At 30.3% G+C, this 23,483-nt stretch overlaps 1 protein-coding gene and 1 long non-coding RNA gene across 2 annotated transcripts; both read left to right on the top strand.

Moving 5' to 3' along the window:
• The first annotated feature begins 8,602 nt into the window (after positions 1–8,602).
• On the top strand, positions 8,603–9,675 carry LOC126654647 (uncharacterized). Its single transcript, XM_050348581.2, has 2 exons — positions 8,603–8,893; positions 8,986–9,675. The coding sequence occupies exons 1-2, from the start codon at positions 8,692–8,694 to the stop codon at positions 9,429–9,431; spliced, it is 648 nt and encodes a 215-aa protein (XP_050204538.1). The 5' UTR covers positions 8,603–8,691; the 3' UTR covers positions 9,432–9,675.
• Positions 9,676–9,702: 27 nt separating this feature from the next.
• Positions 9,703–13,140, top strand: LOC130014784 (uncharacterized). Its single transcript, XR_008789481.1, has 3 exons — positions 9,703–9,876; positions 10,007–10,239; positions 11,001–13,140. It is a non-coding gene; the product is annotated as an uncharacterized LOC130014784 (long non-coding RNA).
• Positions 13,141–23,483: the final 10,343 nt, after the last annotated feature.

The following is a 23,483-nucleotide window of genomic DNA, read 5'->3' as shown; positions in this document are numbered from 1 at the left end:
TCGGCCCTTCGGTGATTCTGATCGGTCACTGATTGTCCCGAAAAGATCTTCCCCAGATTGTCCATTGAACTTGTCAAGTTGTTCAAATTCTTCACGATCGACTGCTGAACGACCGCCTGGTCGGCCAACATTCCTTTGAAAGCGTTGGACATCTGTTGCATCGCCCCGTCAAACATCTGCCGATTTTCCTGAGCTATTTCGTCTCTCATTATGGTAAAATCGGCCCTAGATAGCGACGGGCGAGTGGGTGGTATTTCTCGGGAAAATTCGTCGAACTCCTTCTCCACGTCATCGCCTTCCATGGATTTGTTGCTTACAGAAGTCACATCGGGTATAGTGTTCTGAACCCCTTTGCTCTGTGACTGCTTATCGCCCTTAGCCATGACGGTAATGATCTCTGGATCTGGTTGCTCTATCTCTCCGAATTTCCTTTGAAGTTTCGCTCGGCTTTGAGACCGAGTTTCCCTGTAATCGTCTGGAAAAACTCCGGTTTTTGTGCTGACCATAAACTGTCCCCAGTGGAGTCGCCAAAAGATGTTCGCTAGATTTTCACCTTGCTCAAACCTTTGAATTTGTTAATGGGTAACTTTAGGTACTGATGCTTTAACCGGTATGATTCTAGATGAGGTAAACAGGATTTGAATGACGTAACCCTAATTCAAGTGACGTAACTCGAATTCAAGTAACGTTGTTCAAATTATGAATGACGTCGCCGTCGTTCGATTAAACTAACAGTATTAATCTGGGAATCCTGAGATCCAAGCGAGATTAATGTCAATTCTACTCCTAAACTAAAATTCAATCCGGAGATTGGGATAAAAGCCTGAGCTTTGGTTTTTGATTAATGATGTGTTGATAAAAATAATAATACAAAACTACTGACTATTTATAGGGGACAAACCCTAATAAAGAGACCTAATTCTAATGAGATTCTATCTCCTAATTAATAAAGAAAAACTAAATAATAAAAGGCTAAAATAAACATAGCTCCTGTTGGGCTGAAATCCCCTATGAGCCCATTCAGCTTTCCTTCCTTCCCAGATCTCTGGGCCGGTGCAAACAGATAGACTAAAAATTTATTAATTATTAGAATTATTAATTTATTAAATATTTTATAAGACGTAATATTCAATTTAGTTCCCTAAAATGTTATTAATTATTAGAATTATTAATTTATAGAGTATTAATTATCAGAGGGTTTACTGTATTTTCAATTTTATTAGGGGAAGGTAGAGTCACTGGGTTAGATATTTGTTTAGGTTTATTCCGCTTTAGATCAAGTTTAAACATTTATTTTCAGATTGATTTTGATTTAAACATGCGGTTTTATATTTTAATTAAACTTTTTATGTATACATAAAAAAAATTAGTCTGAATCTATATAAATTTATTATATGAATTGAGATTGAATAATAAATATTAATCTCGTACTAGACTCAGGCTGAATTTAAGCAGAGTCAATACTGATTAGGCACAAGATTTGTGGGAGATCGTTTAGAAAGGTTTGATTTATACCAACCCAATTTTTTCTAAAGCGATCAAATTGATTGATCAAATGTTCAAAACCAAACTGACTAAACATTACACCATAATCGAAAAAATATATTTGAAACCGAACTGAACCGAATAAGACAGTATTTCCGCCAGTTGGGTTAAAATCGATATAATACAAGGAATAATCATTAAAAAACTAAATATTCAATTATTTGTTTGGTTCAGTTAATTTTGATTTTTCCAAAGTTTAAACCAATGTTTTAAAAACTGAACCGGTAGCCGAATCGGTGAGGCCAATCCGGTTCAACATCCGATTTTTTACTGGTTCAATCCAGTCCAATCCGGTCCAATCAAAAGATCCGATTTTTTACAGTTTTAGACCGGATCACCGACCGCTTTGCGGTTCAACCGGTCTGACCGGCCGGTCCGGTCCGGCTTTTAAAACAATGGTTTAAACGAAACTGATACAAACAAAAAAGGGTTAATTGCAAATTAATACACAAACTTTATCCTAATTTGCAATTACAACACGAACTTTAAAACTTGACAAATTGGTACATCGATTTTTATTTTTTGGCGAATTGATACACCAAACTGGAAAAACACTAACGTGGACATTGTCATATACAACCACGTGTTGTTATGATTGGTCGGTGTATTAATTTGCCAAAAAAATGAAAGTTGGTGTATTAAATTGCCAAGTTTCAAAGTTCGTGTTGTAATTGCAAATTCGGGTAAAATTCGTGTATTAATTTGCAATTAACCCAACAAAAAAATTGTCAAGATCAAACTGATTGAAACCAGATTTATCACTAACCGACTAAAAGTTATTGGTTCAGTCGATTAATTCAGGCGGCATGTACTTTTGTTCACGCTAATAAAAATCATAGACAAGTAATCTAATTCAAACTAGAAAATTTGAAAGAAAATTCTCAATTTCTCATAAAAGGTTGGAAGCTTTCCCAGCCACAAACAATAAATTTCTGGAAATAGCAAGAGGTAATATAATGGATGTTTCCCTTTTTTAGTTTGGCAATATGCAAAATGGACCTACAAAATAACACCATATTAAAGTTCCAAATGCATAGAGAATGAACCAAGCAAAGTGCATGATTCTCTCATCAAAAGGATAAGGAGATAAAGCTTGGATATGCTCATTACCTTTTAAAAATTGCATAGCAAAAACTATATTATAAAAATTCTAAGGATATGTCCTAAAAATAAATTAAAAATTCTAAGGATATGCAATGCAACTATGAGCAAGAGGTAGGACCCCATTTGACATATTTTTAGGTGCTATCTCTCGGATTATTACATGACATAATCATAGAAAAAAAGACAAAAATATGATTAAGTTGATGTTTAATTAATTAGCCAAACTCTTTTTTGGCTTAATATCATCTGGAAGTTATCTTTATAAGGCAGCCAACCTTAGAGAAAAAATTGTGGGTTAGAAAGATAAATTCTATTAAGTCATTGGTAAGTACACGTTTTCAACTTTTCTAAATTGAAGATTAACAATACTTTGGATTCAACCAGTCAAATTAAGAAGAGATATTTAAATTTAAATATATTTCAGGTTTAAGTTTCATTAAAAACAATAGGCTTATCCCCTTAAAACCCCCTCACCTTTTACCCCTAATTCGTTTGCACCCTCACGTTGCAATGTACCCAAATTACGACCTTTCACTTTCAATTGAACCCTCAAACATTAAATTGATCTCTTTTCACTTGAAAAAATAGGTTCATTTTTGTTTTAAATAAAATATTAAGTCTTATTTTAAAATATATGCTAAAATTTAAAATATTAATTTGAACATTTTTCAAGTGAAAAGAGGTCAATTTAATGCTTGAGGGTACAATTGAAAGTGAAAGGTCGTAATTTAGATATATTTGGTGGTTTTACAATGTGAGAGTGCAAATGAAATGGGGGTAAAAGATAGGGGGATTTTAAGGGAATAAGCCAAAACAATAACAGGAAATTAATAGCACTTCTTGTGAGATTTAATTATTTTATTATTGCTAGATGGTTGGACTGTAATATCTCACTATTGAGTGTTGAGTGAGGTTGATCATGTATACGACAGGACCCGCTCAATTAGAAGTTAGCAAATTTTGCATATATATTTTTTTAATTTCTCATATTCTAATAGATCAGTCGAGTTCTTGAATAAAACATAAACCTAGTCCAGCTAAAAAAAATTGTACATGATATAAGATGAAACTTTAAATAGGTGTAATCACCAAAAATATTTTATCTTTTTAATATTTCGTTTGTGGTTTTATTTTTCAAAATTTTTAATTTTAATTTATTTTTTAATATTCACTTTCAATTATAAATATTAGTTTGTTCAAATTGGAGAAAAAACATATTCAAATATATTTTTCATATAATTTCATTTTTTTAAAAAATTATGGTTAACATGAAATAATATATATATATATATATATATATATATATATATATATATATATATATATATATATATATATATATATATATATATATATATATATATATATATATATATATATCATATTTTAATTATATCATTTTAATTTGGACAAATGATTATAATTAAAAAAAATTAAAAAAAAATTATGATTGGAGATTTTAAAAGATGAGATCATAAAAAAAATAAAAAAAATATTTTTAAATGATTAGGTCTTTTAAATAATATTTGATGGCAACTAAACACTAGAATCAAGCATAACAGCTTCAATCCTCTAAAAAAAACTTCAATCAGTTTTACTAATTAAAAATAAGTTTATTACAAACGAGTTATAGCTCAAAATGTATAAATACCGAGCAACAAACCGCTAGGTCGTGGGTTCAATTTCTCCCATAAGCGCTATCCTTCTCCAATTATCCAAAAAATATTAATTGTAATAACCAAAAATATATCATATATTCGATATTATTGTTAATATTTTAAACTTTTACAACTGTTAATTTTAGTTAATTTTGTAATTTTCAGTTTAAATTAATTATTCTACTTTCTAATAGAGTTGTTAGTTTCGCAGCTCTGGAAAAAATTTCATACCAAATTTTTTACTTTAAAAAAAGATCAAGTATGTTTACAGTCATGTTAATAATTCTTTAGTATTTTAAAAAAGTTCTAAAATGAAAACTATAAGTCAGATGAAATATAAAATTGAACCGACTTTAATTTAAAAATTTTAATTTACAAAAATATGTATAACTAAATTTTTTGTCATAAGCTAATCTGTTGATAGAAGTAAAATTTGATATAAAAGTAAATGACTATTCAATAATACCGAATAAGCCAATTTAAAAATAAACAATGATTTTTGCAAATACAGTCATCTAAAAGGATTTTTTTAGCCATCAAATGAGTATTAATTAATATATTTCATTTTTTGTTTGAATAAATTTTTTCACTAGTATTTTGATTTGACCAATTTTAACTCCAATTAAAAAAAATGAGATTTTTTTTTAATGATGAACCTTGTTTTATTCATATAAACTCGAAAATCTAGTACTACAAGTTGTTGGTAATCTCAAAAGATATTACATTACTTTTCTCCATACAAAATGGACCACATATTTGGCATGTAATCCTAATAGGATGGCAGAGTGTGAAGAAGATATTAAAAATTAATTAACAGTATGAATTTAATATAAATTTATTAATATCACATATCCTGACACCTGTTATAATTAGTCCTCTCCTCCTTGCAAAACAAAGCTAGCTTCACCAGACCCATGGCTTGATGATGACTACAAAATGTGGGCCTAAAGGGCTGGACCAATTTACGGTTTAATCCTTTAGCGACAAGGAAATAGTGACGAAGTTGGGTGAATGTGGATCAATGTCGGTAAAGTCCGTTTAAAAAGTTGATGTTAAAGAAAAGTATGGTTCATACAATCTAAAAACATAATTTTCATTTATTTTATAATTTTTAAAATATATTTTTTCATCTTATAAATTATTTCAATTAAAATCAATTAAAATATTTATTAAAAATAAAAGGTTTTTTTTATTTATGGCTTAATTATTTTTAATAAAGATATGCGTACCAAAATTAGGCTAAAATTTAAAAAATATGTTCGCAATTCAAAAATAGATAAAAGAGTTAGGATTCTTAAGGTATGATTTCTTTTAAAATTTGTTTAATTTTTAGTTTGTAAATTTATTTGAATTTTAAAATTTTCGACAGTTGTATTCAAATTTTTCAATCAATTAAATTATGTCAATCTTTCGTTTTATTACAATATTTGTTTGTGTTTTCTATTCATTTTTAGTTTTTTTTTTCTCTAACCATCGAGCATTAGGAAATTTGAAATTATAATCGCAAAATCGAATATCCTTTTTTTGAATTTAGAGTCATAATTTACAATTCCAAAAAAATAAAAATTTTCCAACTAAAGAGTTTATATAGATATTCAACTGAGATTGAAACCGTTAAATTAATTAAAAAAATAAATTAAATTCAGATATATATATGCAAACACCGCAAAATTTGGACAAAATTTGAAAAATTTTAAAAATATCTTGTTTTAATGCTATTGAACTTTTTTTCAAAAAAAAATTATAAATATCAAAGTCAGGTTAAAATTGACTTTAAAAGGTTGGATATTTTAAAAAGTTGGATGCAAATAAAAGACAAAAATTGAGATATTTTTAATAGTGATTAAGTGGAAAAGATGATTATGAATTTTTAAAAATAAGAGATTTTTTTTCATGTTTTCATGTGCAAATCAAATTAATAAAAAAATATAAATCAAATAAATCAATATCAATATTAGAAAAATCCTCAGCAATTGCTTAAAACAAAATATGTTTTTATATGTACAAAAAATATTAGGTAAAATTTATAATGAGCAATGAAATTAATTTATCTATAAGTTAAAATTGGATTTTGCTTTTGAAAAATAATAAAAGAATTTTTAATCGAAAATTGATTGATCATTCAATATAAGTGGTTATGGTCAATTAACTCTAATTTTATAAATTAATTTATAAGTTCAAAAGAATAAATTGTTAATTAAGAGGGAATAAGCTTTCAAATTGAAGAGATAAATTATAAAATTAATTTACTATAACTATAAATTATAAAATTAATTTATATATTTATTGTTTATTATTTACCGATTGAAGTACCAATTACTACTTAAGCAATATTGTTCTAAAAAGGATTTTCCTACCTGATGAATGACCGACATTATTCACATGCCTTTTATTTTCACATTCACATGCTGACAAAGGAAAACCAAGAGTAAAAATAACCAAAATTAATTAAAGTGAAACCAACTTTAAAGTATTTTAAATTTCTTAAACAAATTATTATTTAGTTTAATGTAGAATTAATTTTTAGTCTATGAATTATTAATATTCAATTAAAATCTCCAACAATAATAAAAAGTTAAGACACATTTTAGAAAATCAAAACTTTTAAAATTTTCAAGAAAATAAATGTGAAACCAAAGAAACATATGAAAGGAATAACTAGGAAGAAAAGTTAAAGAAATATGTAACAACATTATATGCTAAATTGATTTCTTAACGAAAATGAAAGACTTAATGAGTTAGGTTAGATTTTTGATTATATTGGACCAGAAGCAAGGTATCTTTGGCATATATAGTTGAACTTGAGCAAGTTTTTGTTCTATGAAGAATTAACTTTTGCCAAATATTTATTGTTTTTAAATTATTTACTATAAATCAAATACAGCCAGATACTACGAAAGATTAAAATATAAAATGCAATTCTAACGTTTGATCTAATTGAAAGGAAATGAACAATATTTTTTTCATGTAGTAAAAAAATGTATGATATTTCTAGAGTAGAATAGTCAGTTTTTGTAATTTAAAAAATAGCTTTTACGTTCGTAATGATTAAAACACAACTTTTACAATTTTACATAAAGAACTGTAATATTGTTTTAGCATTTTATAGTTTGAAATCATCATCTAATGTTTTGAACCATTACAACCGTCAAACTGTATCGTTTAGTGAAAAAAAGATACATTGATGGTCAGTGACGAAGCCAGTATTTCAACATAGCGAGGGTCAAATTGCAATATGTAATATGTGAAGTAGACAACATTAAAAATTAGGGAGAGTTAAATTGTAAAAAATAAAAAAAATTGGTGCTAATTTTAATAATTATAAAATTTTAGAGGGGGTCGTGACACTCCCATGCCTCCCCCTATCTCCGTCACTGTTGATGGTTGAAAATGCTAGAAAATAAAAAATTGAATTTTATTGTCCCTAATTTTACAAATTGTACTAAAATTGCTGCAAACATGAAAACCGTGATTTTTTTAAATAGCCTTTTTCTGTAATGTATATTTTCCTCTTTTCTAACATATATAGAAAAATTAAAAATTAAAATAAATTTATATTATTTAATATTTATAGATAAAATACAAATAAAAAAATGTACTTAGAGTAAAATTAAAAAGTTTGTATATCTAAGATGTTTTCAAAATTTAAGATAACTTGGTTCATCAAAAAAATTAAAAATTTAATACATTTTGTTTAGTTTATAGTATAAAATTTTATGCTTGAAATCAAGTCATATTAAAAATATATTGTATTATAGAATTTATAAAGAGAATTGAAACAAAACACATTATGTTTATTTATTTATTTTAAAATAATAAAATTTCATTTTAAATGTTCATCAAACAAATTTAAAATAATTACGTAAATATTTTATCGCCTATGAATCTTTATAACTAAATTCTAGAATCTACTCTTTTATGATTTTAAAAATTTATTTAGAAGAGCTTATGGCCAAATAACCGAGTCCCCTTTGAAAGTACTATTTGTTACGATAAAAGGGCTACTGAAATCTTGACTTACCGTACTAAAACAATTTAAACTTTTACCACCGTTAGTTTTTACTAGTAGTAATTTTTAACAGCAAATATTTTTCCCAACTTCACACCTGTGTTTGACTCCGTATCTAGTCATCAACCTTTTGCTTTTTACCTTGAAAATAGTGGGGCCCGTAACGGAATCTTAACTCACGTCGACTGGCCCCACACTCTCAATTTCAATTTCAGCAAATTAAAATTTTAATTATTAATTTATTTTCACTCTGTAAACCAAAAAAAAAACTCTATAAATAACGCTTGAAAAACACCATGCCTAGGCTTGAAGAGGCAAAGCATCTTCTAAAGCACTCTTCACTTCTTCTTCTTCTCTAATCTCACTTTTAGAAGCATGGTAGGACCTTCTCTTGACACCACCACTAGCCTCCATCTCCACCACCATAAACCACCGTCCTCCTCCGCCGCCACCACAACGATAAAGTTCCTATGTAGTTACGGCGGCAAGATTATTCCTCGTTTTCCAGACGGAAAACTTCGTTATCACGGTGGTGAAACTCGCGTTCTTGCTGTTGACCGGTCCATTTCCTTCTCTGGTAAGTCATACATACTTCAAATTATTTGATTTAATCCGTATTTACGAGATTTGTATCAGTAATTTGATTGCGGATTATATATATTCATACAGAACTTTTGTTGAAGCTTGGAGAATTATGTGGAACGAGAGTGAATCTACTACGGTGTCAATTACCTACAGAGGATCTTGATGCTCTTGTATCGATTACCTCCGATGAAGACCTAGTTAATTTAATGGAGGAATATAACCGAGCTGCCAATCAAAAAATCAGAGTTTTTCTTTCCCTGCCTAAAAAACTATCTCCTCCATCTTCAACCTCTTCCTCCTCATCATCCTCTGCATCCTCATCATCATCTTCAAATAGCTATGCAGCTACGAATGGCTCCACAGCTTCATCTTCTTCAGCTTCGACTCCGAGATATTACCATCAGATTTCAAAGGCGGTAGCTTATCCCGTGAAAAAGATTCATCATCCTCATAATTACGGTTATTATGGAAACCCTAGCCAATATCCTACATGGTTCACAACGGGAACCATTGGCAATAACGAGTGGTGATTGAAAAAAAACTGAGAACTGGATGAATATATGTCATAAGAAGAAGAAGAATATCTGAACATAATAATCAAGAAAATATATGAAAAACGGAACCGGAGCTAGTGGCGGAACTGGATCATATATATATAATCTATATATATATACATGAATATGTAATTTGGGGACTGTAAATCATTAAGAAGGATTTGCGTTTTTTCTTTGGTCCGTGGAAATTAATGAATTTTCAGTCCAGTTTCCAAATTTATTTTGATGGTGAGTTGTTTTCTTTTTTCCATTTCCATTTCCAGCTCCATGTTCCAGTTCCATAGATCATACCCTGTTATTATTGGCAAAAAAAAACTCCATGAATTCGCAGTTGCGTGCCGGCGGCGCGTGTTCCTCCTCTTCTCCTTCTTTAATGTGATGGCTTATGTCATGCAAAATCCACCCACTCATTTTTATTATTGTAATGATCCAATTCTTGTTTCCCATGCCTTATCTTTTTTGATCTCATCCTTCTTTGTTTTCTTTTGCTTCATTGTCTTCTTTCAATTTGTATTTTATTGTTTTTTGGCCTAATTTTTGTGAATTTGCAGGTTAACTACGAAATTGGTATGTTGTGGATAAAGATGGAAGATGATATCGACGAGTTATAATTTAACGGTATAAGCACTGGCCAGCAAACGACGTAAAAATTATTGAATTAGTTTGTGGTGGATAAAGATAGAAGATGGTGGAATAGCACATGCTAAAGGACATGAAACGACATGGGAATTATTGAAGTTAGGTTTGAGTTGGCGGTTCTTCTTCTGGAAAGTTCATTCGTTAGGTATACTCCGTTTCTTTCCTTGAATCATTACATTGTTATAACTGCCCTTCAATTTTGTGGCGCCAATTTTGATCTTATTATTGTTACAATCTTCTCAAAATCATGCATGCTTGGTTGTTTCTAGACTCGATCTCGAACTCGAATTATTAGTTATAATGGTGTACGAAAATGAAAATGCTGAAACGAACTAAATTTAAAACAGAAAACAGCAACGTTATATTTTTCACAAGAACACGTTATAAATTTAAAGTTTACAAATTTTAAAATTATTTCCCTTTCATAAAGAAACATCAAAAAACTCGATAAATTTCCGTACAATATCAAAACACAGAACTATTCTTTTTTTAATTCTGAGTTGAATTTGGACATTCAATGTTTTATTCTTATTGTTTGTTTTTTGTTGGTATCTTATTTTAAAGTTGAAGTATGTAATATGACAACATATAGTACTACTATATTATTTTGTGATGTGTTATAGCTCATAATTTTATTAGTTTTAAATTTTTATCATTAGCGAGAAATGATATTTGGCGCTTATAGAAAAATTAATCTCACGATCTTGATAGAAATTTGCGCAGTACACGTACTATTTGAACTATAGTTCTTTTATTAAGTCTATTAAGCGACAATATCTAATGAAATGCAAGCTGATTTATGAGTTTTTTTGGTTCATTTATTATGAGTTGATGTTTAATAGTAATATAGAAGCATGATGATGATATTACATTCCATGTTCATTCTATTTTTTCTGGCTATGACAGTGAGCTTATATGGGGTCAATGGAAGCAGAATTGGTGAGCCATTTTGACCAGATATCATCGATCCGAGTTGCTAGGATGGCAGCACATACACGTACCCAAACCAATATATTTATTTGTTTGATGAAGAACATATTATTATGGAGTGATAGCTACGAAATTGGAAACATTTGCCGGGACCATAGTCCATAGCCATAGGCCATTTAATTGACTGTGGGATAACTATGGACACAGGCATATTGGAAATTAAGAGCAGTGGGCAGTGGCCCTAATGACAATATACATACCACCACTACCATATTAATATCATAACATTAAATAATGACTAAAGTTCAATTTGAATACGAATAAAATCCATTAAGGAACTGAAAATGAAATATGAAGTTGGTGGTCAGCAAAAATTAAATCACACGAGTTAACCAAATTAACCAATCTATCTTTTTATAAATTTAAATAATTTTTTAGTTGATTTAGTTCGATTCAAAATATTTTAGTTTAGTTACGGTTGATTTTTATCTATTTTTGAATTATTATTTAATATTTTTATCAAAATTAACTTACGAATCCAATTGATTTGATTTTATAATTAAACATTTTAATTAATTTGATTAAGGAAATAAAATAATTGGCTTGATTTAATTTCATTCAAAAGAATAGAGATTATGATAATTTATGGTTTAAAAGAAGGGTTTTCACTCACTTAGCATTCAAAAAGAATCTCCTTTTGCTTTCCAAAGTTTTGGTGAGATATGAGACTCAGACGACTGAATTAATTAAAAATTCAAATGAAAACATTATGAAAGGGAGATGATGATTGCTATTATCTGGAAGATAACGATAAAGGAAATTAAGGTTATCTTGCCCCACCTCCATGTGCCATCTATTTAATGTGCATTTTTTTAAAAAAAAAAAGGCAAAATCCACCCTAAGCCTTTTCTATTTTACCATTTTGACTTAATAAGCCCTTATTCTAAAATTCATCATTGACGGATCCATTTATTTTCATTATTGACATGTTCAGACCCTTACGTAGATGGAAAATGGAAAATGCGTTTCACTCACCGTTACGTGAGAATAGAAAACATTTGTCTGATTTTTTTAACTTTGAATCCTACTACTACATATAAAATAAAAGGACCTTAAATGGACTTTTTTCTTTTCTTCTCCACTTCTCTAAAATCAGATGTTCTCGTCCAGGAATTTGTATGTTTCCTCTGCTTATTCATTTTCTTAATCCATTTCAGCTTCATTATTATAATGGTTCACATGATTATTTCAGGTGTTAAGTAAGAAATATAAAGCAAATAAACTACTATTTTCATTAGTTAATCATTTGGAGGGTCAATTTCTGATTTATAACAGCAGATATTTTGTTTTTTCTCTTTTACTTTTTCTGCTTTGTAATTTAGTAATAAACATAATGTTATAGGATCTAATGCTAGAATTTATGAGTCAAATTGAACTTTGAAATTGCAAGGATCCCTAAAATTGGTTATGATACATTGTCAATTAACAGAATTTCAGCATTCCCAGAGTTGGGTGCTTAATTTTTTTCCTTAATTGTCAAGTATAATTTTTTCTTCCTTCTTTGTCGATTTTTTTCGTCTCTGTTGATTTTTTTTCTTTCAACTACATAATGTTGTACCTGATTGAGTGTGAGAGACGAGATAAAGAAGGAAGAAGCAGAGGAGAATGAGGAGAGGTATGAAGTGAACGAGTTTTTCAGGTTTAGGCGGAGAAAAAGATAACGGCGGTGACGTGGAGGAGGAGGAAACGGAGAAGCGGCAAGGAGGAGGAAGTGTGGTTGATTTGTGGTGGTCGTCGTCTTTGTTGAGCTGGAGGAGTCCGTCGGAGTGTGGGGAGCCTAGAGATAGCCTCTGCATTTTTGAGTTTAGTGAGAGAAATGGATAGAGAGAGGGAGGAGCTGTTGGTGTTTAGTATAGTAATGAGATTTGGTTACAAATGGCAGTGTGCTGCAAACGTCAAATTTTTTTGAATTGAAAAAGACATGGTGAGGGAAGAAGATGATGGCAAAATAATAATTTTGCCATCAAATTTATTTTATTTTTCACTTTTTGTTTAAAGTGTGATTTTGTGTAAAACAAGTCCTCAAAATTAATGCCACGTTATTTTTTTCTGTTAATTAACGGAGAGCGAGATACACTTTCCATTTCCATCCACGTAAGGACCTGAACATGTCAATAATGAAAGTAAAAAACTCATCAGTGACAAATTTTGGGATAGAGACTTACTAAATTAAAATGGTAAAGTATAGGGGCCTTAGGATGAATTTTTCCTAAAAGAATGAATAGTTGAAGAAAATAAAAAAAATAGCCTGTGTACATTCTGAAACCTACTTTGCTTGTTTATACTTTAGAGTGTTTTTCTATATATATAATTAGAAGAGATAGTGTTTATAACAAAAATTAAATTCCCGATTTTAAAAATTTTCTGCTAGATGTTTATATCATTTAAACTATAATTCATTGATTAAGGTGAATTTACTTTATAAAATATTTTGATTGACTTTAAAGTCAAGATTAATTAGTTTTGTGAATGGATTAGAAAATACAATTTTCTCTAACCACTATACACGCTGTCCAACTAACCGATTAATTTATGCAATATTTATTATTTATTTAATTTTTAAACATTAGAAATTTTAATAACATTTAATCAAATCGGGTATCTCTCCCCTCATATATAAAGATTTTTTTTTACAATTAAAGATACATTATGAGAAATCAGTTCCGAAAAATCATAAGAAGAATAAAAAATAAGAAACAAAGATTATGAGTAGACTAATGAAAACAAGAACTAGTAATTAATTAAGTTAATTTAGGTTTTTACCTGAATATTATGTTTTATTTCTACTAATTTATTGCAATTAATTTACGTTTTTAGAATCGCTCCATTAATATCTAAAACGCTCAAACATGCAATAAGGCACACAAACACCTATATTTTTGCAATAAATCATAATAAAGTGATACGGAAATGACTCAAATATTAGGAGTATTCTACTCCTAATAAGTGTTTCAAGATTTAAATCAAAAAATGAAATTGTTAGATTCCAATTGTTTTAAAATTATTTTTAATGTTTTCTATGATATTTTTAAATCATTTATAAATAAAGTATTTTTAAGAAATTAAAATTTTGATTAAGTGTTTAAAAAACTCAATAATCCAAACCCTAACATATCGACATTGACGAGCTAAAGAGCAAAAATTGCACATAATTAAACATAATCTTCTTCCTGTTACTCTCTTCACAAATTGTTGTAACTTCAACTCTTTAAAGCAATCTTCCATGGTTTAGGCGGCAACAGTCGGAAGAACCGTCCCTCATGGACTTTCCTTAATTAGGGGGGACGGTCGCCGCAACTTGCCCCACCTTGTTTATTTGAAAAAGAAAGAATAAATGTGATTCTTACGAGTAAGAGTTTCAAATTACTTATTTATTTAATCTGTTTCAGATTTTTAGTTTTAATACAACAACAACAAGAAGGCGGCTGGTATAGTACCCAAGGCTGCTGCCAAATCAAAAAAAATATGGATCGCACTAATTCTAACGGTGAAAAATAAAACAGTAAAGAGAGCGAAGTATGAGAAGGAAACTCTGATGGCTCATAAGAGGAATCCAAATAAGAAAAATGGAAAAAGCGAGGTTTTAGAGGAGACTATTGAAAACTAGAACTAGTTAGTTGCAATTAGTTTATGTTTATACATATCTAAATCTGGTTGGAAGACAAACTCGTGGATATCACATTCCATGTGAATGCTTTTCTTTTTTTGTCTATGAGAAAATTTAATATTCATATGAAATTGATTTTAAACAATATATTATTGTTTGTTTGGGTGTTTCAAGATTTAAATTAAAAATGAAATTGCTAGATTTTATATGTTCTTTTAAATCATTTATTAAATGTTTTCTGTGCATTTTAATATATATATATATATATTCAAGTGATTGTTTGGGAGAATTAGTCCTAATACTAATGCTAAGGTAATACAAATTTGTCCCAATCTTTTTTTTTTCACAAATGGCAGTTGTAGCTAAATCTCATTGTAAAAATCAATGTTGCATCTAAACTTAAGACATGATGATATCCTGTGTCCTACAAATTAAAATTCAAAATGATCTATATAACGGGTTGACTAGATCAAATAATTATGGATCTCGTTAGATTTGGAAATGTAGATTTTACCTCAGTCTTTCTAGTCATGATGATCCTCCTTTCGTGCTTCTTCTGTTTTAACCATCATAACTGTCTTTCTCTACAGCGACTTCTTCTCCCGAAAGGCATTGGTGCAAGCAAGCGACTTTCCGTTCTTCTTAGGAGTTTTCATGGCAACCTTTTTCTTCTCGGAATAGCTATCCGACTTGTTTTTCCTCGTCATTATCAATGAGTATCGAGTTTTTAGCGAATGAGTTTGAATATATTGGATATTTTTTCTAGATATATTGGAGATTTAGCAGTTAGGCTGAAGTTTAATTTTACTCCCTTTATTAGGTGGGGCGTCCACCGCTACTCGCCCACCGTGGCAGAAAATAAAATACGATATCCATCTTTCAAGATCTATAGAAATGCAGGAGATCATCTTCCAACCTCTACTTTTACTGGTCTGGACTTTTCTTTTTGCTGCCTTCTTCCCACCATCAGCGGTGGTCCGTTCAGGAAGTGTGGGTAGAGTCTTGACCTTCTTTAAGACTCTTCCGGCGGCCTTTTTCCCACTGACGAGTAAGAAGCGAGTTAGGAACAATCCAAAATAAACAAAATTAAAAAGAAATAAAAAGTAATTAATAGGTAAAAATTATAAAGAACGATTCAGAATCAACAGATTGAAAGGAAATCTAGCGAGTTAAAATTATGAGAAAGGATTCAAAATCATTAATAGGAAATCGAAGGCAAGTAAGAGGTAAAGAACGATTCAGAATAGAAAAAATTAAAATGAAATCAGGTAACAAAAGAGTTAAAAATACAAGAAAAGATTCAAAATTAACCAATAAAAAAAATCTAGCGAGTTAAAATTATGATTCAAAATCAAGAAGAAATCTAGCGAGTTAAAATTATGAATCAAAATCAAGAAGAAATCTAGCGAGTTAAAATTATGATTTAAAATCAAGATGAAATCTAGCGAGTTAAAATTACAAGAACCTATAACTGTCGGGCTTATTCTTTCTAGCCATTTTTTTTCCAGCTTGATTTTGATTTTGATTTTGAGAAAATTGTGTGGTTATTTAGTGTGGCGATTTTCCGGCGAAGTTCTTCCTCTTGGACGCCTTCTTTTCACCGGAAGCATTGGTTCGAGGAGGGAGCTTGCAGTTCTTTGACAGAGCTCTGGGAGCGGCCTTCTTCTTGTCGGAGTAGCTATCAAGTTTATTTTTCCTCGCCATTGTTGATTAGATTAGAGTACGGAGTTGATTTGAAATTTTGGGAGCTTCTTAGTGGGTAGATTGGACTAGTCTGGACTGCGGTTTTTTCTACTTTTTTCAGTAAAAATGTAACATTTATACTAAAACAATGCCATGTGAATTTAAACTTTGATAAATATGAGGGTCATTTTTGGGAGCTTTCTTGGCGAGTGGATTGGACTAGTGTGGACTGCGGTCGTTCCTATTTTTTTTAATAAAAATGTAACATTTATACTGAAAAAATATGAGAATCACAAGCGAAATTCAAAAACATAAAAATGCCAGGTGAATTTTTAGTTTGATGACTCTTTTTAATATATTTTAAAATTAAATAATAATTTTTGAGTAGATAAGAATTAAATGCCCAAAAATGGTTAGTGGGATATTAACATTAATAAAAAAATATATTAATAAAAGTATGTGATAAACATGATTTTTACATATGTATTTTAAATTTGTTTTTTCTATTAAGGGCGTTTTACATAACTACTTGAAATAATAAGCAAAATTGTAGCTGTAGTTATAACATATTATTCTAAAGATTAAATTTGCAATAAATACCCAAAAATTAAACTTAACAGATCAAGATCAGCCTGAATGTGCATTAGAAATCCAGGTCATTAGAATAAATTATTTAGTTTACAATGATTATTTTAATAAAGCTTTAACTGACGGCAGAGATGAACTCCTAGCGATTTCCCTTGGTCAGGGGGACAGCCGCCGCTACTCGCCTCACCTTAGATACTTGGAAAAAAAAACATAGAAAGTATTTTAAGAATGAAAATAGAGGTATAAGAACTTTTATGAATAAGAAACGCATTTAAGAACCTTGAGTGATTTTACTTTTATAATTGAAGAGAAAGAAACATTTGTAGAAGAAATTAAATCCATAATCTTAGGCTATCTTCGAGAAACTCTAAAATTGGAACTCTATTTTTTAGAGATAGAGTAAGTATTCCTCCAACAACAAATTCTATCTGTAAGTTTAAATAAATTTTTCTCTAACCACAAACTCTATCTCTTACTCTAAAAATATATTTTAAAATTATATTATTTTGTTATTTTAACAAGGCTTAAATGCACAAAAAATCACCAACTTTCGCGTGTTTTTGGTATTTGACACAAACTTTTAATTTTGGCATATAAATACACGAACTATCAATTTTTTACAGATAACTTTTTATTTTATATCGTATTGTTTTTCTACTCCCAAATGATTCTAGCAATCATCTTTTCAGTTTACCATCCCTATTTGGGGCGTTTGATTCAACTTTTTGGTAGAGTTTTAGTTTTTACTTTTTAAAAATCTCCATCAAAATATTTGATGAGAATTTTCTTTAGAATTTTTGGAGCTTTTTAAAACTCCAACAGCTATTGTTTGAAAAGCTTCATTTTGGAACTTTTTACCAACAGCTGATAGCTGTTTCAATATTTTTAATTATTTAAACACAATTACCCCTACTAGAATATATCATTTGTTTAATATATAAAATTATTTAAATTATTTTTTAAATACTCTAATCATTTATAAATTATATAAAATTATTTTATTTATATTAAAACACCTATAATTTAATAATTTTTTGAAAAATTTATTATAAATTTATTAAAAAAATATCTAAATAAATTTCAACTACGTATTGTTTCTTATAAAAAAAAATTATTAATATTTTTATAAAATAATATATAATGTAATATTCTTAATTTAATAAATAAAAATAAAAATTATGCCCTTCATGGTCATTTTATATATAAACAGCTACAGCTAATTGAATTTCACCAAACACTCATAGTCTATCAGCTACCAGCCAACAGCTAACAGGCACTAGCTACAGGAAACACCTGAACCAAACAGGCCCAATCATGCTTTTCAATGTGCAGTTCTGCTTGCATATAAAATTGGGCCTTTAGAAACATACATTTCATATATCACACGCAAAGGAAATTTAAACTCTTGAATTTTGAAGCCAAACTCTTTAGTTTTCTTTAAAGACAAATAATAATTTTTTTCATTAAATAATTAAAAAAAAGTACTATATAAACTGAAAATCATTTTCAGGTAATTTTTACTGATTATATTTGTCAGATAATTAATAAAAAGATTAACTAAAATATTGGCACACATAAACCTCATCGGTGTGTTCCCACTCCATTATATGAGAAATCTGAAGTTCGTATTGGCAATAAATTTATTTTCAAGACGAACTAGAGTTGGCGACATTAATTGAGAAAGTAATACATTCATATGGGCGTATGCGGACGACAACTCGGTCTCACTCGGAACCAATGCTTTTGACCGGTTTCACGATAAATTTATGGTTAGACCGGCCCAACCTGTTTTACTTGGATTTTTGAACTTTAATTATTATTAAATTATAAATAACATTTTACAAATAAAAATAACTATTAAATTTTGTAGAATAATTATTTAATGTTTAATAATAGATAGAGTGATTGTTCCTTGTGAAAGTATGAAGAATAATTATAAATATTTGAAAGCGAAAATAATTGTAGACACTAGACAACTATTTTTCAGACAGGTAAAGAGTGACACTGACTGAAGCGTCCAATGACGATTTTCATGAAATTCGTCCGCGTGACGAGCTATCGATCCGTTTGTTTGAATTGAAGCAGGCGTGATCACTGCACATCAGCGAATTTAGGCACTAGAACATAATTAGCCGTAAATAATCTATAAAAATCCAAAGAAATTGTAGTCTAATTTTAAAAATTGGACTAATTGCAATATTTTAAAAGTTTATGGGCTAATATCTAAAATTGTTGTTTTTTACACTCTCGGCATGATATTATGCAAAATCAATTAGAAACATGTTTTAGGCTAATTTTAATGTGCTATGTAATTAAATTCCAGATTTCATTCAGTTTCGATATCCAAAAATGCATGTTAGGATTTTTTACGCATTTGTTGACATGAACATATTCTTGTTCTGATTGCCATGAAAACACATTCTTTATCTAATTTAGGATGTTTATCAACTGTATATAAATTGTTATGCATGTAAATGTATTTTTCCTATTCAATTTTAGGCGTTTTGAGTGTATTTTGCATGAAAACCGAATCGAAATGATGAAAAAACCAACTGAAACAACAAAACTGCCAGAAAACGACGAAGTGACGCCACCAAAAGAACTGGCGCCGCCTCCAGAACATAGTAGCGCTGCCACAACTACAGAGTTTTTCTTTCCGTGCGTAAAAAACTATCTCCTCCATCTTCAACCTCTTCCTCATCATCCTCATCCTCATCCTCATCATCAAATAGCTATGCAGCTACGACTAGCTCCACAACTTCATCTTCGTCAGCTTCGACTCCGAGATATTATCATCAAATTTCAAAGCCGGTAGCATATCCCGTGAAAAAGATATCCTCATAATTACGGTTATTATGGAAACCCTAGCCAATCCTACATGGTTCACAACGGGAACCACTGGCAATAACGACCGTCCCGTGGTGATTGAAAAGAACTGAGAACTAGATGAATAATTGAATATATGTCATAAGAAGAAGAAGAACATATGAACATAATAATCAAGTAAATATATGAAAACGGAACCGGAGCTAGTGGTGGAACATATATATATATATATATATATATATATATATATAATCTATATATATAATCTATATATATACATGAATATGTAATTTGGGAACTGTAAATCATTAAGAAGGATTTGCGTTTTTTCTTTGGTCCGTGGAAATTAATGAATTTTCAGTCCAGTTTCCAAATTTATTATGATGGTGAGTTGTTTTCTTTTTTCCATATATAAAAGCATGGAAGGGGAAGGGGGATAGGCACTTTTACTTAATAGCCCTTTACCAATTCATCATTTAATGAGAGGTTTTATGGTAATTAATAATTCTAACCTTTATAATCAGCAGCCAACAATAATTGTGGATAAGTCTCTTTTAGTTCTTGATTGTCAGCAAATGCTTAATGATTCTATTTGTAGTGAAGTCATGTATGTTAGCAGGAATAAGAACATGGCTGCACATTTTCTAGCCAAGATGGCTATTAGAAATGCTGTTCCTAATCAAGTCTGGATGGGAAATGTCCCACCAGAAATTCTCCAATTTGTATTGGCTGATGCATCAGCTCTTTAGTTAAGGCAAAACCCACGCGGAGGCCCCCGTACTTTATCTGTTTTGTTCGAGAGGCCCATGACCCAAAGTTTGTCACGTTTGGATCCCTGTACTTGTCATAATCCTTATTTTAAGGCCCTTTTATGGTCTAAAGTTGAAAAGTGTAGTACACTCTCTCTTTCCGTTAATTAACGGAGTTAAATTACTGTTTTCATAATCCACGTCATTTAAATAATCCCTCTTTTTGTTTGACATGTTAAATAAGTGGGCCCCATTTGGTTTTGATTCCAACTCATCTTCTCTTTGATTTCACCTCCACTTCCATTCTTCTTCTTGTTCTTTAACTTCGTCTTCTTCCTTATCTAGGGGTATAACATAGGACCATACTTATCTTTCACAACTTTAAATTATGTAAAGTTCAAAACTTAATCTTTTAAATTACAAATCAAAACAATTATTAGACGCGAAAATGGTTCAATTACCTCGAGCCTATTCAAACATTTGCAAAATAAGAACTGGAAACAAACAAATCCGGAGGAGTTTAAGCTTCAAAACAGAAAATGAGAAGAGATAATGAAATAAAAAATGGACGAAAGAAGAATTTTAAAGGACAAATGGAATAGCAGTGAAGTAACCCATACTGCGATCGTCGGAGGCAGAGTCTGCGGAGAGCGAACAATGGTAAAGGCGGCGGAAAGCAACGGTCGGAGGCAGATGCAACAGAAAGCGAAGAACAAGAATGATGGTCGGAGGCAGCAGACCGAACCGTCAAAACTAGATTGATTTGAAGTACCATTGTGGAATCAACATCTATTGCACAATTACTCTCAAATCAAGATCCTAATTTCAATTTAATTTGCAGTTTGTTATAAATTGGCCGAACTCATACTAAGGCCCCTGTACTATACGACTTTTGTTCAAGAAGCCCTTATCTCGAAAATGTTATTTCCCCAGTCCTTTTAGTAGCATTTTCGCAATTTTAATGCCCTTATCTGGACGGAATGAAGAGAGTGTGTCTCACTTTCGTTATGGGAGAGTGTAAATAATAAATTGTCGTGGTTTTTTTTAACTTTTGATCCCTATAAACAAGAATAAAATACACATAAAATTAAAGGACTTTTAAGTAATTTTCTCCTTTCCTTTGTTCACTTCGTCTTCTCCGCGCTCATCCAATTTTGCCCAGCCACTATTCACCTCAAACACACAGTTACTAAAACTTCATATTTTGACCCACAGCTTTCTAACTTTCACTCACTCCATTTTTGCCATCTATTTATTTCATTTCATCTAACTTAAATTCCATACCCTCTTTTTCTTTCACCAATTTTCCCTTTGAATCCATCTCTTTAATGGCAGCTATCTCCGGTTCATCAATGATCATGCACTCTCGTACTACTCTGATAATGTCAATTTGTTGTTTTTATTTATTAATTATGTGTTAGATCTGTTAATTTTTTTATTTGATTTGTTATTCGAAATGTTATTCTTTTTCTTTAAAATCTCAAACAACTGACCCAGCCATTATGAGCATCACCATCCTTAATTTTCGGAGGATTATCCATCACCACTGTATATGAGAATGAAGAGACGATCGTGCGGCAGCAGCAACACCAAATGCCCAATTCTTGGATCTGCAGTTTTTGGAAAGTGGAGATGAAGCGTCAATGTATGTCTTGCGTTCATATTTCGCTGTCTGTCTCCCTTTTCAGATCGTCCACGGTGTATGTCACTGGAGGTCACAACGGGCAGAAGATTGCTTTGAGGCCAGTGGAGGTTTACGGTCTTGAAAAGGTTAAGAAGATGGCGGTGGTGGTGGCAGATATGAATTAAAAAAGAGTTGCGCAGCGAGTGACAATCGTATCGTATTTGAATTGTCCATCGGAAACAATATAGTAGGAAGGAAGAAAAGAAATCGGCAGTACTGGTTAAACAGATGGAGGAAGAAGATGATGGCAAAATTATGATTTTGCCATCAAAATTATTTTATATTACAAATTTTTTGTTAAGTTCTGATTTTATATGAGATAAACTTTTAAATTTATGCCACGTAGATTTCCATGTGGAGGAAGGAATGCCATATCATATTATTCTGTTAATTAACGGAGAGTGAGATACACTCTCTCCCTTCCGTCCAAAAAAGGGCATTAAAGTCGCGAAAATGCTAGTACAGGGACTGAGCAGATAACATTTTTGAGATAAGGACCTGCTGAACAAAAGTCGTATAGTACAGGGGCCTTAGTATGGGTTACGGCCTTATAAATTTGATGTAAGTTCGTGGTCATGGAACATGTGATTTGTCACTGGGTTTTGTTGTTCCAGTGGCTCCGGTGGCCGTAGGTGGTGGGGGACGGTTGGGGGTCTTGAATTGGGAATTTAGAAAGAAAATAATAAAAGAAGAAGATGTTATGTAAAATTGCCATGTCATTAGTTATATAAAAATTAATTACCATATCACAATTTTTATTAAAAAAAATTATCTTGTCATTTTTTATTTTTTATTTCACTCTCACTAACGGAGAGTGTGATAAACTTGCCAAATTCCGTCCACTAAAGGGCTTTAAAATAAAGATTATGACAAGTACAGGGATCCAAACGTGACAAACTTTGAGCCAGGGGCCTCTTGAACAAAATAGGTAAAGTACATGGGTTTTTCCATGGGTTTTGCCTTTAGTTAATGATAATCTCTTTTCAAAAAAAAAATTGTGGATGTCTAATTTTCACAATCCTAACACAATTACAATTGTGATTGGTAACGTATTACAATCCTAATATGCCACTAATTTCTCTAACTTTTCTTTTTGTTGGAATTTTACAAGTTTGAGTTGTAATAGAAAAATATAGTCTTTTTGGCCCTCAATACTACGAACGTCAGTGGGGTGTTAATGATTTTATTAGGCTATTTAATAAAACAATAAACAAAAATTTTAGACATGTTAATGTGAAATTATTACAAATATATTTGTTTAA

This window comes from Mercurialis annua, linkage group LG7 (assembly GCF_937616625.2).
Source record: "Mercurialis annua linkage group LG7, ddMerAnnu1.2, whole genome shotgun sequence".
In the NCBI taxonomy this organism is placed as follows: domain Eukaryota; kingdom Viridiplantae; phylum Streptophyta; class Magnoliopsida; order Malpighiales; family Euphorbiaceae; genus Mercurialis; species Mercurialis annua.
Note: the sequence above shows the minus strand (reverse complement) of the source record. Positions and strands in the feature narration are given on the sequence as shown.